Here is a 12439-nt window from a genome sequence, read left to right on the forward strand (position 1 = left end):
TCTTGCAACAATATTCTATCTTTTCTCCTGAGTTTTGCCTAATTTAGATTCCGCCATAGGTCTGTTCTTCTCCACTAATCCTGATTGATAAGTACGGACAGATTAGACAGAAGACAAAATTGTGAAATAGATGTTGCATTTGGAACAGCAAGTTTTCATTTTACATTGTTGCCAGGACCATCTCCTCTGTGGCCGCCTTCCCCACAACCAACACCGTGGCATGGGCTCTGTGACTCACTTGCCTCTGTGACTGGGTTTTAAGCATCTCTGACTTTTTCCATCTTTGAGTTTCATTGTCTGACTCATAGTAAGCACTCAATAAATGCTTGAATCAATGAATACACAAATTACTCAGTTAACTGGTACATTAATGTTTTCTTTCTTTCGTGTTTTTAAACTAGCTCTTGGGGAAAGATTTGAAATATTTTTAAGCAAGAGGGTAACTGACTATTACCAGTTTAAAAATTAGCCCAGATGGATTTGTATTTTAACAGAGATCAAAGCAAACTAATTGAATTTAGCTTTTCTAGCTTTTCAGGATTCAGCCAGAGACCTGGGAAGGACCTGGTTCCTTCTGGAGGAAACTGCATTGTCCACGTTCCATAAGGCTACACTTAAGTCCTGGTATCCCATTTTATTCAGGAAGCACACTCCTGAAAACCAGAGTACAAATGAAATTCTTACTAATTGAAACTTATTTCTCACTTGTCTGTTACTACTATTTTATAGTTGCTTCTTTGTGCATTTCTGATTGACCTTTAAGACAGGCCCTTAAAAACCCATGCTCCCAACTCCTTAAGTAAAGCTCTATAATCAAGTGCCCAAACATACAGGGTCAATCTACATATTTAAAGAAAATGCAAATAATTTGTTGGGTAAAATTGTTGTATACATTATGTCTCTGTAATATGGAAAGTCATCATCCATTATGTAATTTTCATTCCTTTAGTTATTAACCTTATTTTTAAAATAATTTATACCTAGCCTTCTGCCAAGGAGGACTGATAGGGGTTGTTTGTTAAATTGACCTCTTCAACTATCAGTTGGGCCTATGTATGTCTTTATGGGATATATAGAGGGTTGTTCTGTTCTGTGTTAAGAGAGCTTAGGTAAAATGCACACTGTGGTGGACTTTTGTTACAAATACTCCTGGTAAGTGATGTGAAGGGCCCTGTGCTTTTATGGACTTGACAAGAATTTTGCTTCTTGAATGTCTATCTTTATTTGGTCTCTCATTCAAAATGTAGTAAATGAAGCTGACATCACTCACACTCACTGACTCTTCCTTGGCTTCTATTTTTTTTTTTTTTAATTTATTTTTGGCTGTGTTGGGTCTTCGTTTCTGTGTGAGGGCTTTCTCTAGTTGCGGCGAGCGGGGGCCACTCTTCATTGCAGTGCGCGGGCCTCTCACTGTCACGGCCTCACTTGTCGCGGAGCACAAGCTCCAGACGCGCAGGCTCAGTAGTTGTGGCTCACGAGCCCAGTTGCTCCGCGGCATGTGGGATCTTCCCAGACCAGGGCTCGAACCCGTGTCCCCTGCACTGGCAGGCAGATGCTCAACCACTGCGCCACCAGGGAAGCCCCCCCTTGGCTTCTATTTTAAAGAGCAGTAACGACTCATGTATACAGTGTCATGAAACTGCCATGAAAAAGGAAGTATGCAGGGCTGCTAAGGTCACAGGATCTGGCAATCTTGAAAGTCCTGCCTAGACTGACATTAATACATCGAAATCAGTGGCCTGTCCCTGTTGCCTTCTTTCCCCAAGTACTCTGTTCTCCTCACTAGATCAAATGAGAGATTATTTCTTTCCCTAACATGATTTGATTTTTTTATCAGCTAATGGGATAGTAGACCAGCAGCAACAATTTAAAAACCTTTATGATAAGCATTCATAAATTTTGAAATTATAATTAACTCTGTCATGTGTAATAAAGGAAAGGGCAGAGGTGTGTAAGTAATCTTTTCAGTTTTTTGACTTTGAAAAAGAAAGTCTGTTCTTGAATTTTAATATGAGTGTCTCTGATGTCCTGGAAGTTCATAACCCCTGAAATTCACAACCTGATCCAAGAGGAGTTGGAAAACTGTCCAGTTTCCCCGTCCCTACCCAGAAAGTGTATGCAGAGAGGGGGGTAATAACATAACAGAGAATTTTAAAACAATGTTTATCATAGTTAGCCTCTGGATAGGTAAATACTGACGCATTTTTATTTCTGAAAGCAAGGATAGTCTTAAAGTTTTCTTTCTGTAGTGCCTAAAATCAAAAGATGTGGGTTCCCTCTTGGTGCGTAGACATTATCCCCACAAGATCAGTGAGATTTTAAAATTTTGAAAGTAGAGAATGAGGGGTTAACGGAAGTTCCCTGGGGATTCTGAGGACCAACCCTGCTTTAACATACTGTGACACATTTTGTAAGAAATGATGTAAGTCACAACATGAAGCTATTGTACTTTGTTTTCTGAAAGACAAAAAAAAAAGTCAATAATATCTTTCTTGAACCTGTAGAAAGCTCTTCTCTTGTGTCACTTGGCTTCCTCAGCAAAAATGTATCGGGAACTTGGAGTCTGCACTATATGCTTTTGTATCATTATTTAAAATTCCATTCTAGCCCCTTGTCTTACGACTCTCAATTGTCCCCTTTGGAATTACAAGGAGAGACACCAGAGAAAGTCACTTCAGAATGACAGAAAACAAAGGGTGAATATTATCCTTGTACATAAGCCATATCAGACTATTGTGAATCTAGAGCGAACTACCCCACTGGTACCCATTTAATAACCTGTAATGGAATATCTGCTCCGCTTTATCTGTATGCTCATCTTTATGAGATACTCTGCAAATTACAATGGAAAAGAGGCCACAGATCTTTTCCCAGAAAAGAAAAAGTGCAAAGAATTTATGGGGAGGAGTCACTTCACCACCCACAAAAACAACCCCTTGCGCTTCTACTGTCATTTACTAAAGCAGATGCTTTTCTTTTAACAGAGGAATTCAAGGGCTCCACCGTGGTTGAACTGATGAAGAAGGAAGGCACTACCCTCGGGCTGACGGTCTCGGGTGGAATTGACAAGGACGGCAAGCCGAGAGTATCTAATCTGCGGCAGGGAGGAATTGCTGCTAGGTAACTGCATTGTGTGGAAACCTAGAGAAAGGAATGTATGATGTAATTAATTCAAAAGTTAAAGCTCCGTCAGAAAAGGTCACTAGTAAACAAACGACACTGCCCTCTGCCGGGCAGAAGCATAGAGGGGCACGTTGCAGAAGCATGGCTTTTCTGGCCTGTGCCAGAATCACCAGGGAGCTCTCGTGTCTTCTCAGGAGCCCCCAGGCTCTCCTAAGATTTTAATTTTAAAGTGTCTGTATGGATCTAGTCCTCAGATTGCCACTGAACAGCAGACAGGCTGCAGTGGGAGTGAGATGGTCCAATCATCTAACGGGGAACAGATGACCCATACGCTGTGGATGAGGGGAAACTGCCACAGAGGGATATGACAAGCCTAGAAAAGGAGGGAGGCCCAACTCCAGGTTTCTAAGTAACAATTTTGCTTCTCCTGCATATTCTCAGCTTTTCTACTTGTGAGATTTTCCTTTCATTAAGACAAAGGGATGGTTTCCAAAAGGACAGAAGGCTTGGTTGAGGAGGTCTCATTTTATCCTTGTTCTGATGAACTACAGATGGCACTGCGTCTTGCTGACAGCAGAATGTCCTGGGTGCTGGGCAGCGGTACATTTGCTTTGCAGGCAAATTCTAAATCTACCTCAGAAAGAGGGGGTGGAATGCCCAGGTTTCATTCAAAGTGAGGTTAATGTCCCTTAGATCCTGGACACCAATATTTGTGTCCACATAAGCACAAATTAAGTTTTAGAGCTCTTAACTTACAAAGTGTCACCTGAAATAGTGATTACTTTCGATGATCAACCTGTTGGTACAGTTTATAAGCTCAATCCAATTGATTGCTCCATGATCTGGGGAATTGTTTGTAAAACAGGCTGATGTCAACACAAGCACCTTAGTCTCCTTCCTTAAACTTCCTTTAAGTTTAAGCACCTTAAACTCCTTCTCCTTAGTTTCTTTTTTTTTTGCATTTTTATTTTTTTTTTTGATTGAAGGACAGTTGATTTACAGTGTTGTGTTAACTTCTGCTGTACAGCAAAGTGATTCAGTTATACATATACACATTCTTTTTTATGTTCTTTTCCTTTATGATTTTTAAGAGATTTCTTTCCACACCATAGCCTCCTTTAACTTTTAACAGTCATGGCCAATCCATGATGCTAGGACTTCCTATGTCTCCAGGGCTTCTGCATATGTAGCCCCTAAAGCAAGTGTGATTGGCAGGGGAGAGGGTAAGAATGTGGTTTTCACATGTATTGATGCTATAATTAAATGTAGCGCTGTGCCAGTTATGTTGAGTATTATCGATCACCAAATATTTATTATTTAAGCCACTACCATTTAACAGGTAGTAAACCAAAATAAGTAAAGATAAGATCCCTGCCCTAGGGGGGTTTATAATCTATTGGGGGAAATAAGGTATAAAAAACATGAAAAGTTTGGGAGCAATAATCGCATTGCATAATAGCAAAAAGCAACAACATAAGGGTTGTCACAGAGCATTAGGCAATTAAGTTGCCAAATAAGTGTCAGTCAGTAAACCTGAGTTAAGAGTGACAACACGTACTGCTGGCTAGAGCGGATTACGGAGGCTTCGAAGGAGGAATGATTGGAGCTGGGCTTATGTAAAACAAATGAACTTGGTATTTTTATTTGGGGAGAAAATATTATTGAATTAAGTCCTATCATAGTTCTTGCTGCCTGCTCTTGGTTTAAAAGTAGAGTTTGACTAAAAGCCCCAGAGTAGCCAAGGTTCTGTTGTGATGGTGAAGAGAGGATAATGTTACTGAAAGCCAGTACTTTCGTTGTACTTTCTTCTTCACCAATACTTCTTTTATTAGTCCCGCTATAAGCAATAAATAGCAAAATAAGCTCACCCTCTGGTTGGCCCTGGACACACTCCCAGTGAAGATACCAAAAGTGGTGAAATGTCCAAAAGGCAGGCAGCAAAAATGAGAGGGAATGAGAAGAAAGGGAAAATTCTAATGTGTCCAGGATCTGGATAATCTGCCCCAAGAGCGCCACCTCTTTATGGGCAGAGCAACTAAAAATAACTTTCTCTTTATTTTGTTTTACGGTGCTCCTTAAAAGTAAAAGAGGTAGAGGGTTAGGAAGAAACTGGAGACAGCAGCAGACCCAGTACCGGACTTCCGAAGTGTGCAGTCAGCATGAGAAGAGGGGTCCACTGAGTCCCTCATCCACCCTCAGCTGCGCACCCGCTCCGAGGAACCAGCCACATCCTAGGAGCCAGGACTCCAGCTGCGTCGGCATTCTGGGCTTGCACGCTTACCCATGATGGGGAAGAGGGAAATATGGTCAGACTGGCCTGCGGAAAGGAGGGGTCCACTGAGGTGACATTCTCTGTTTTGCAGAAGTGATCAGCTGGATGTGGGTGACTATATCAAAGCAGTGAATGGCATCAACCTGGCCAAATTCCGCCACGATGAGATCATCAGCTTGCTGAAGAATGTTGGGGAAAGAGTGGTTCTTGAAGTTGAGTATGAGCTGCCGCCAGCCTGTAAGTCATCGCAAGCCAGGGGCAGAACAGCTGCACCACGTTTTGGCCTAAAACTATTGGTTCCTATCTTTTTCTCTTTTGCCATCATTGTCTTATTACAGGAATGGTAGAGTACAGTTTCTTAATATTTAAAACTTATTTGAATTGCTATAGCCTACTCAGGAAGAATGTAAAAGAGCATAAATAATGATGAAATTATCTAGGACTCATGTTTCATTAAGGCCATCTGTGAACATCATAATTGGACTTAAGCTATTTTAATGAACTGTCCACATATTTATAAATTCTGTGCATTAAGTTCCATCCAGGCTTTGTACTTGTGACTAAGTTTAGGAAAAGCATGTTTAACGTGATTTCTATTGATTCTTGTATAGTTATGTTCATTTCTGAAGCATGAAAATAGAATCAGAATACATTGTTAAGTAATAATAATAGACATAATAAAAGCGCAGCCAACATATTTTGAGAGCTTACTAAATGTCCAGCATTATAAGGAGCCCCTTTTATTGGTACACTTAAATCCTCACCACAAAGAAAGTCAGCATAGCAGAGCTGAACTTTGATGTCAAATAGCCAGTTAAATCCCAGCTCCAACTTTTACTAGCTACATGCCTTTGAGAAAGTTACTTAAGCTTCTTGTGTTTCAGTTTGCACATCTGAAAAATGGGGATGATATTAGTAATCTATGGTATTACTCACAGATCTGTTAAGAGGATTAAATGCGTTAGTATTTGTATAGCATTTAGGACAGTGCCCGACACTATAAAATTTTTTGTTAAATAATAAATATATAAATCAATCAAAACTGTAAGATAGGCATTATTTTCATTATTATTCTCATTTTACAGAGACTTAAGTTAAATATCTTTCCCAAATTAGTAGGCATCAAAGTCGGCTCTTTGCTCTTCTGTACTACTGAGAACTCAGACTGATTATTACTAACCGATAATAATTCATTTGTTTAGCAATGACTTATTGGCATTACTATGTTCCAGTCCCCACAAAGTACATCGGTGGAATTTATATTCTAGCAGGCGAAGACAGATATTAAAATAAAACCACAATAAATAAGTTAATTACAATTGACGCTTGAACAACAAGGCGGTTAGGAGTACCAGCCCTCCGCACAGTTGAAAATCAATGCATAACTTATAGTTGGCCCTCCATATATGTGGTTCCTCCAAAACCAAGGTCCTTCCATATCTGCAGATTCAACCAACCAGGTATAGTGCAGTACTGTGGTGTTTACTATGGAAAAAAATCCACATATACATGGACCCATGCAGGTCAAACCCATGTTGTTCAAGAGTCAGCTGTATGTTGTATGAATGTTATGGGTCATGAATGCTGTGGGAAAAAGAAAATAAAGCAAGGAGGGGGGTTGGGAGTGCTGGGCTGGGGATGGGATTGCAATTTTAAATAGAGTGGTTAGGAACAGCTTCATTGAGAAAGTGACATTACTCAGCGACTTGAAGGAGGTGAGGAAGTTAGCTGTATGGATTTCTGGGGGAAAAGAGTTCCAGAAAGAAGGAAAAGCCAGTGCTAAGATCAAAAGCAGGAACATATCTGGCATTGTTCTGAAACATTAAGAAGGGCGGTGTGTGCTGGAGTAGAGTAAGCATGCAGAGAAGTGGGGGGAGGTGGTCTGAAGTGTAAAGGATAGGAGCGTCTGTGTAGGCCATTAGAGGGGCCTTAAGTTTTGCTCTGAATGGAAGGCATTGTATGATTTGGGGCAGAGGAGTGACATGATCTGATGTATGTTTTCAAAGGCTCTTCTAGCTGCTGTGTTGAGAATAGACTGCAGGGACAAGGGTAGAAGTTTGGAGGACTATTGCAGTGATTCAGATAAAAGATGGTGGTAGAGATGGTGACAAGCACTCATATTCCTGATCTATTTTGAGGATAGAGCCAACAGGATTTCCTGATGGATTTAATGTGGGTTGTGCAGAAAGAGAGGAGTCAGGGCCCACAGGAGGTTTTGAGTCTGAGTAACTGGAAGGATGGAGTTGCCATTAACGGGGGTGGGTAAGCATGGAGGCCGAGCTGACTTGCGAGGAGAAGATCAGTAGTTTGTTGTTTGAAAGGCTACAGTTAAGGGGCCTATTTGCCATGCTGAGTGGAAATGTCAAGACGAGAGCTGGAGATACGGTTTGGTGTTTGGGAGAAAGATCTGGACTAGAAATGTAAATTTAAGAGTAATGGAACTATAGATGGTGTTTGAAGCTTTGGGACCAGATGACAGCACTCAGAGAGTGAGTGTACATACCAATCATGAGTTCTTATTCTTAACATAAAATCTAAGACTGAAAATCTAATGGTGATTTTACAACAAAATCCATTGGAATCTGTGTTCTAAAACCTTACTACAATGTTTTTCATTTTCATTAAGAGCAGGCAGTAAAATAGAGTGTTGAGAGCTTGGGCTGTGTCACTAAATGTCAGTTAAATGTCAGTTTTGTCCCTTTCTAGCTTTGTGACTTAGGGCATTTTATTTAAGTTCTCTGAGCTGTAGGTTTCTCAGCTATAAAATGACTATAATGGATGTAGAATTTTTGTAAGAATTCAAGGCTATACTCCTGTAAAGTATTTAGATCATAAGCACATACTCACTAAGCCACAGTGCGTCTTAGCCATTATTACCATTATTATTATTATTATTACTACTACTAGTACACTGAAAGTACTGTGTTTTCTTGAACTTATAGTCAGTTTGCTTTGAAATCACTATCTTGAACCACTGCTAAGGAGTTAAGAGGAGTCAAATATCTAGAGCTAATGCTCTTTGATTAAGCATCTGTATTCTAGTGGGTAGATGAATATCAATAAAACACAACCTCTTCCTAAGAGGAACTCTTAGTATAGCTCTCAGGGTGAGGCCAGTAGTGGAGATTTGCTGAGTATTATCCAGCAAATCCAGATAATCCAGAGCTGGGGATTTCGGGGTAGATTTGAAGGAGTTTATGTAGGTCCAGGAGGAAGACGAACACTCCAGGCACAGGATATGGCAAGGAGGTAAGAAGATAGTCCAGTACGTAGGTTGAACTGCAAACGGTTTGGAGTTGCTGGAACACAAAGGGAAAGAGAGGGCCTGGAGAGGGATGAGGCCAGTGAGGTAAACAGGAACCAAGTGAAGGAGGGCCTTATAAGCCATGTGGGTAGAGTGTGGATGGTGTCAAGTGGGCAATAAGGAGCCTTTAAAAGCTTTTAAGGCCAAGGAACAGCATCATCAGATCAGGGTTTTTAGACTTATTTTAAGAGGTCAAATGGAGAACAGATCAGAGGCTATAAGCCCCAAGGCTGTTATAATTTCCCAAAAGAGAGGTAATATCCTGAATAACTATAGCATTAGTAGGGTTAAAGAGGAGAGGGTGGGCATCAGAAATATTCAGGGGTTGGTGATTATACCAGCTTTTCCTCCCTCACACAGTAAAGCTGATAGAAAAAGAGAAAATATTTTTAAACACAAAAGTGTGAATTTTGTGGTAGAAATCAGATAGAAGAGGTCTATTCGCCAAGGATTATCTCTGTCTCCTTCTATTATGTTAGATAAATTGATCAGATCTGTGAGTTCAGGGAGGTTGAAGGGATTAATAAGCCTCCCTTTCACTGAGCTTAGACAGCCAGAGCAGGAGCAAGCCAGCAGCAGTGAGGGCCCGGGAGGAGAGCTGCCTGATGAAAGGTAGGCCACCCGAGGCCGAGACTGGAACTCTCTCAACAATCACAGCAATCTGAGGCTCAGCCAATCCCAGAGTCCAGAAAGAATTGGAGGAAGGGGTGTGGGGGGTGGGGGGGGAGAGAGAGAGTGAGAGAGAGAAAGAGAGAGAGAATGGTACAGAGACAGAGATCTGATAGAAGAAAAATGGAACTTTGACCTTGGGCAAGCCACTTACCTTTTCTGAGATTCAGTTTTTTAGTGAAAATGGAATAGTCGATCTTCATGAGCTCTAAAGTTCTTTTTGACTCTAAAATTATGTGGTGTTTTGAGACCGTATTTAGAGAGAATGTTACCAGGCTGTATCTTGGGTATTAGTGTGTTCAAAGTTGGTCTAGAGGAGTGCCTTCAAATTTTTTGGTTGCATAACCCCTAAAAAATTTTGAAATATTACATAATTCTCATCCAACTTTTAACACCTAAAATTCTTTATGATAAACTACAGTAGTTGGATAGGATATAATTTTTAGCATGATGCTTATTTTATACATCTTTGAATACCATTTCCATTCAAACCTTGGAGCTACAGATTTACCTCATTTGTTTTATGGAAAACGTCTGCCACAGAGTCTTGTTGTCAATGGCGGTCCTCACCGTTAAACCATCAGCTAAATCAGACTAGCTTTTTATTGGAAGGAATGCTTCCTTAATTCAAATAAATGTGTTAAAGCATGTCCCTGTGACAGCCTTATTACTTCTTATTTCTAATTCTAAGAAAGATAGACAGATGATAGATGATGATGATGATGATAATATGATGGGGAGGTGCAGCATGGTGGGCATCCCAGGTCTCCTCCCCATGGTTCATTCTGGGATGTAGTCTGAAGAAGCATCAGCTACCCTGGGGAAGCTCTTCCTGTGGCAATGGCAGAGGGAAAACAAGACAAGCCCAACCACAGGAGCACATTTCCAGACTCTGCTCACGTGTCTTAACACCCCATTGGCTAAAGCAAGTCAGCTGTGCAAACCCAATGTAATGAGGTGGGAAAGTGCACAACTCCTATTCTCCTATGGGAAATAGTATATATTGATAATTTAGAAAAACCAAATCCACCATAATAAAATAGAGAATGTCACTTTATGTTATAGAAGTATATGCATATGCACATATAGAAACAAGGGACAACAGTACAACTAAAATACTAGGGAGGAGTATTTTTGCATTATAAAATTGGTTTCTACCTAGCCTTCCTATGTGCCCAGTTTGATTTTTTGGGTAAGCCCCTTAATTGGATTTCTATGTCCACATACACACATGTGAAGTAATGAGTAAAATTCACGTGGCCAAACAGGATGTCTGGTGCTGAATATGAAAACCCAGTCGCCAAGAGCCAGTCATGCAAATATAAATTATAAAGACCAAATCTGTTTCATTAAATATATTAAAATGTAGTCAACATTCCCTTTTATCTTTGTAAGTGATGAACAGCAATAGTGTGGATAATCTAAAGCTGTAGATAATCCCTGAAGTCTTTATATTGACTTTAGATTTGTTTGTAAGATTTTATGGTCAGCAAGATTTAGTTCAAGCAAAATTGAAATTACTTTGTGCTTTGCATCCCCAGAACACTCAGCCAACAAGGACAGGTGGCCCAGAATTAGAATTTGGTTGTATATAATTGAAAGTTGATTTAATGATTAAATGAAATAAAATTCGTAAACTGCTTTGCAGAGTTCCTTGCATACAGTATATGGTCATTAATTATTTCTCCCCATATCTTTTCCTTAATAGAACAGAAAGATCATGTTCTTAACCAGTTTCTTCAAGTGGCTTGTTGGGTCATGGAAATAAGAAAACATTTGGTTTGAACTCAGTTTTTTACATTTAATTAAAACTGTACCTCAACACTTTCAGCTATTTGTATGCACTGTTCCTAGCTGATTAGAATAAACTGAAATTCCCCTGATAGCAAGAATATGACATTTAATTAAATCAGCAGCGTACCAAAACATTTTGTTCAGCTGTAGGTTTATGTTGTTTTTTTAGCAGATCCAAGTTCTTATTGTACTTTATGTCCCAGCTGGCTGTGTGCAGTTTTGTGAATTTAACTGTGTACTTTTCATAATCATGTCCATTCCTTTGAGGATTCAGAATTTCTGATAATTAAAAAATAATTATAATTAATGCTTAATTAAAATTACTTCCTATTTCTGTCAATGGCAAGAAACATTCTTTTCAAAGATACCTTTAAATTCTCTCTGTATGTTTCTTGTTGACAGCTTGATGTAATAAGCCCTTCAGGATTTAGTAACAATGTAAAAAATGTGTCATTGATAATGAACACAGCCTTAGACAATTAGACATCACTGTACAAATTCAAGACAAGGAACTAAGACCATTAAATTCTATAGATTGCCAACTCTTGTCTCCATGAATAAAAATATCCTTGTATCCATAATGATAAAATATTTTTTTAAATCTAGCAAGAGTATACTGTATAATCAGAATTACTCACTAGTTTCTTGAAAAACAGTCTTAAAGAGTAGTTTAGTTACTATTCATATAACTTATCCCCTCGTGTATAATGTAATTAGAGATAGCAACTTGGCAATGCAATTTCATTTTGTGAAATGAGAACAATAACCAGGCAAACACAACCTAAGCATGATAGTATCAAATAAAATTAAGTAGATCTTTATTTTATTAGTCAGTAATAATATTTTGAATGTACTTCGAATTTCTTTTTCTCTCCAAGTTTCATTCAGGTTGCTGGTGTCTTTGTTTAATTGCTATGTATGATGTCAGAAAATCAGTTTGCATCAGCTTAACCTATTAATGGTAATCTGAGAGTAATACTTTTCCTTCTTGTGCTAGCTGCAAAAATAAATATAAAGACAATAATTATTTCATAAGTTTTATAAAAATCATATTATTTTTGCATTATACAAAGGGAAAACAATTCTATTTATCATATGAAGATTGTCTCTCTTGTTATATAGAATTTTAACAATGTGAGTATTATGATCTGTCTAAAAACTGGCTACACAGGAGGGAAGGAAGTATCTCTGATTTTGATTCCACCTGGACCTATATAAGTCATTTATGCACATGACTATTTTATGGTATTTGTATGTCATTCCAATTATTTTTTGTA

At 39.1% G+C, this 12439-nt stretch overlaps 1 protein-coding gene across 6 annotated transcripts in view; it reads left to right on the top strand.

The window, feature by feature from the left end:
• GRIP1 (glutamate receptor interacting protein 1) overlaps nt 1-12439 on the top strand; it is a 721542-nt gene that overhangs the window by 534793 nt on the left and 174310 nt on the right. For all 6 annotated transcript variants that reach the window (XM_061206276.1, XM_061206277.1, XM_061206278.1 and 3 more), the window contains exons 3-4: nt 2985-3120; nt 5487-5632. In XM_061206276.1, the coding sequence (XP_061062259.1) occupies nt 2985-3120; nt 5487-5632 (282 nt within the window). The remainder of the gene's footprint in view (nt 1-2984; nt 3121-5486; nt 5633-12439) is intronic.

The sequence above is a fragment of the Eubalaena glacialis genome, chromosome 11 (genome assembly GCF_028564815.1).
Source record: "Eubalaena glacialis isolate mEubGla1 chromosome 11, mEubGla1.1.hap2.+ XY, whole genome shotgun sequence".
NCBI lineage: Eukaryota > Metazoa > Chordata > Mammalia > Artiodactyla > Balaenidae > Eubalaena > Eubalaena glacialis.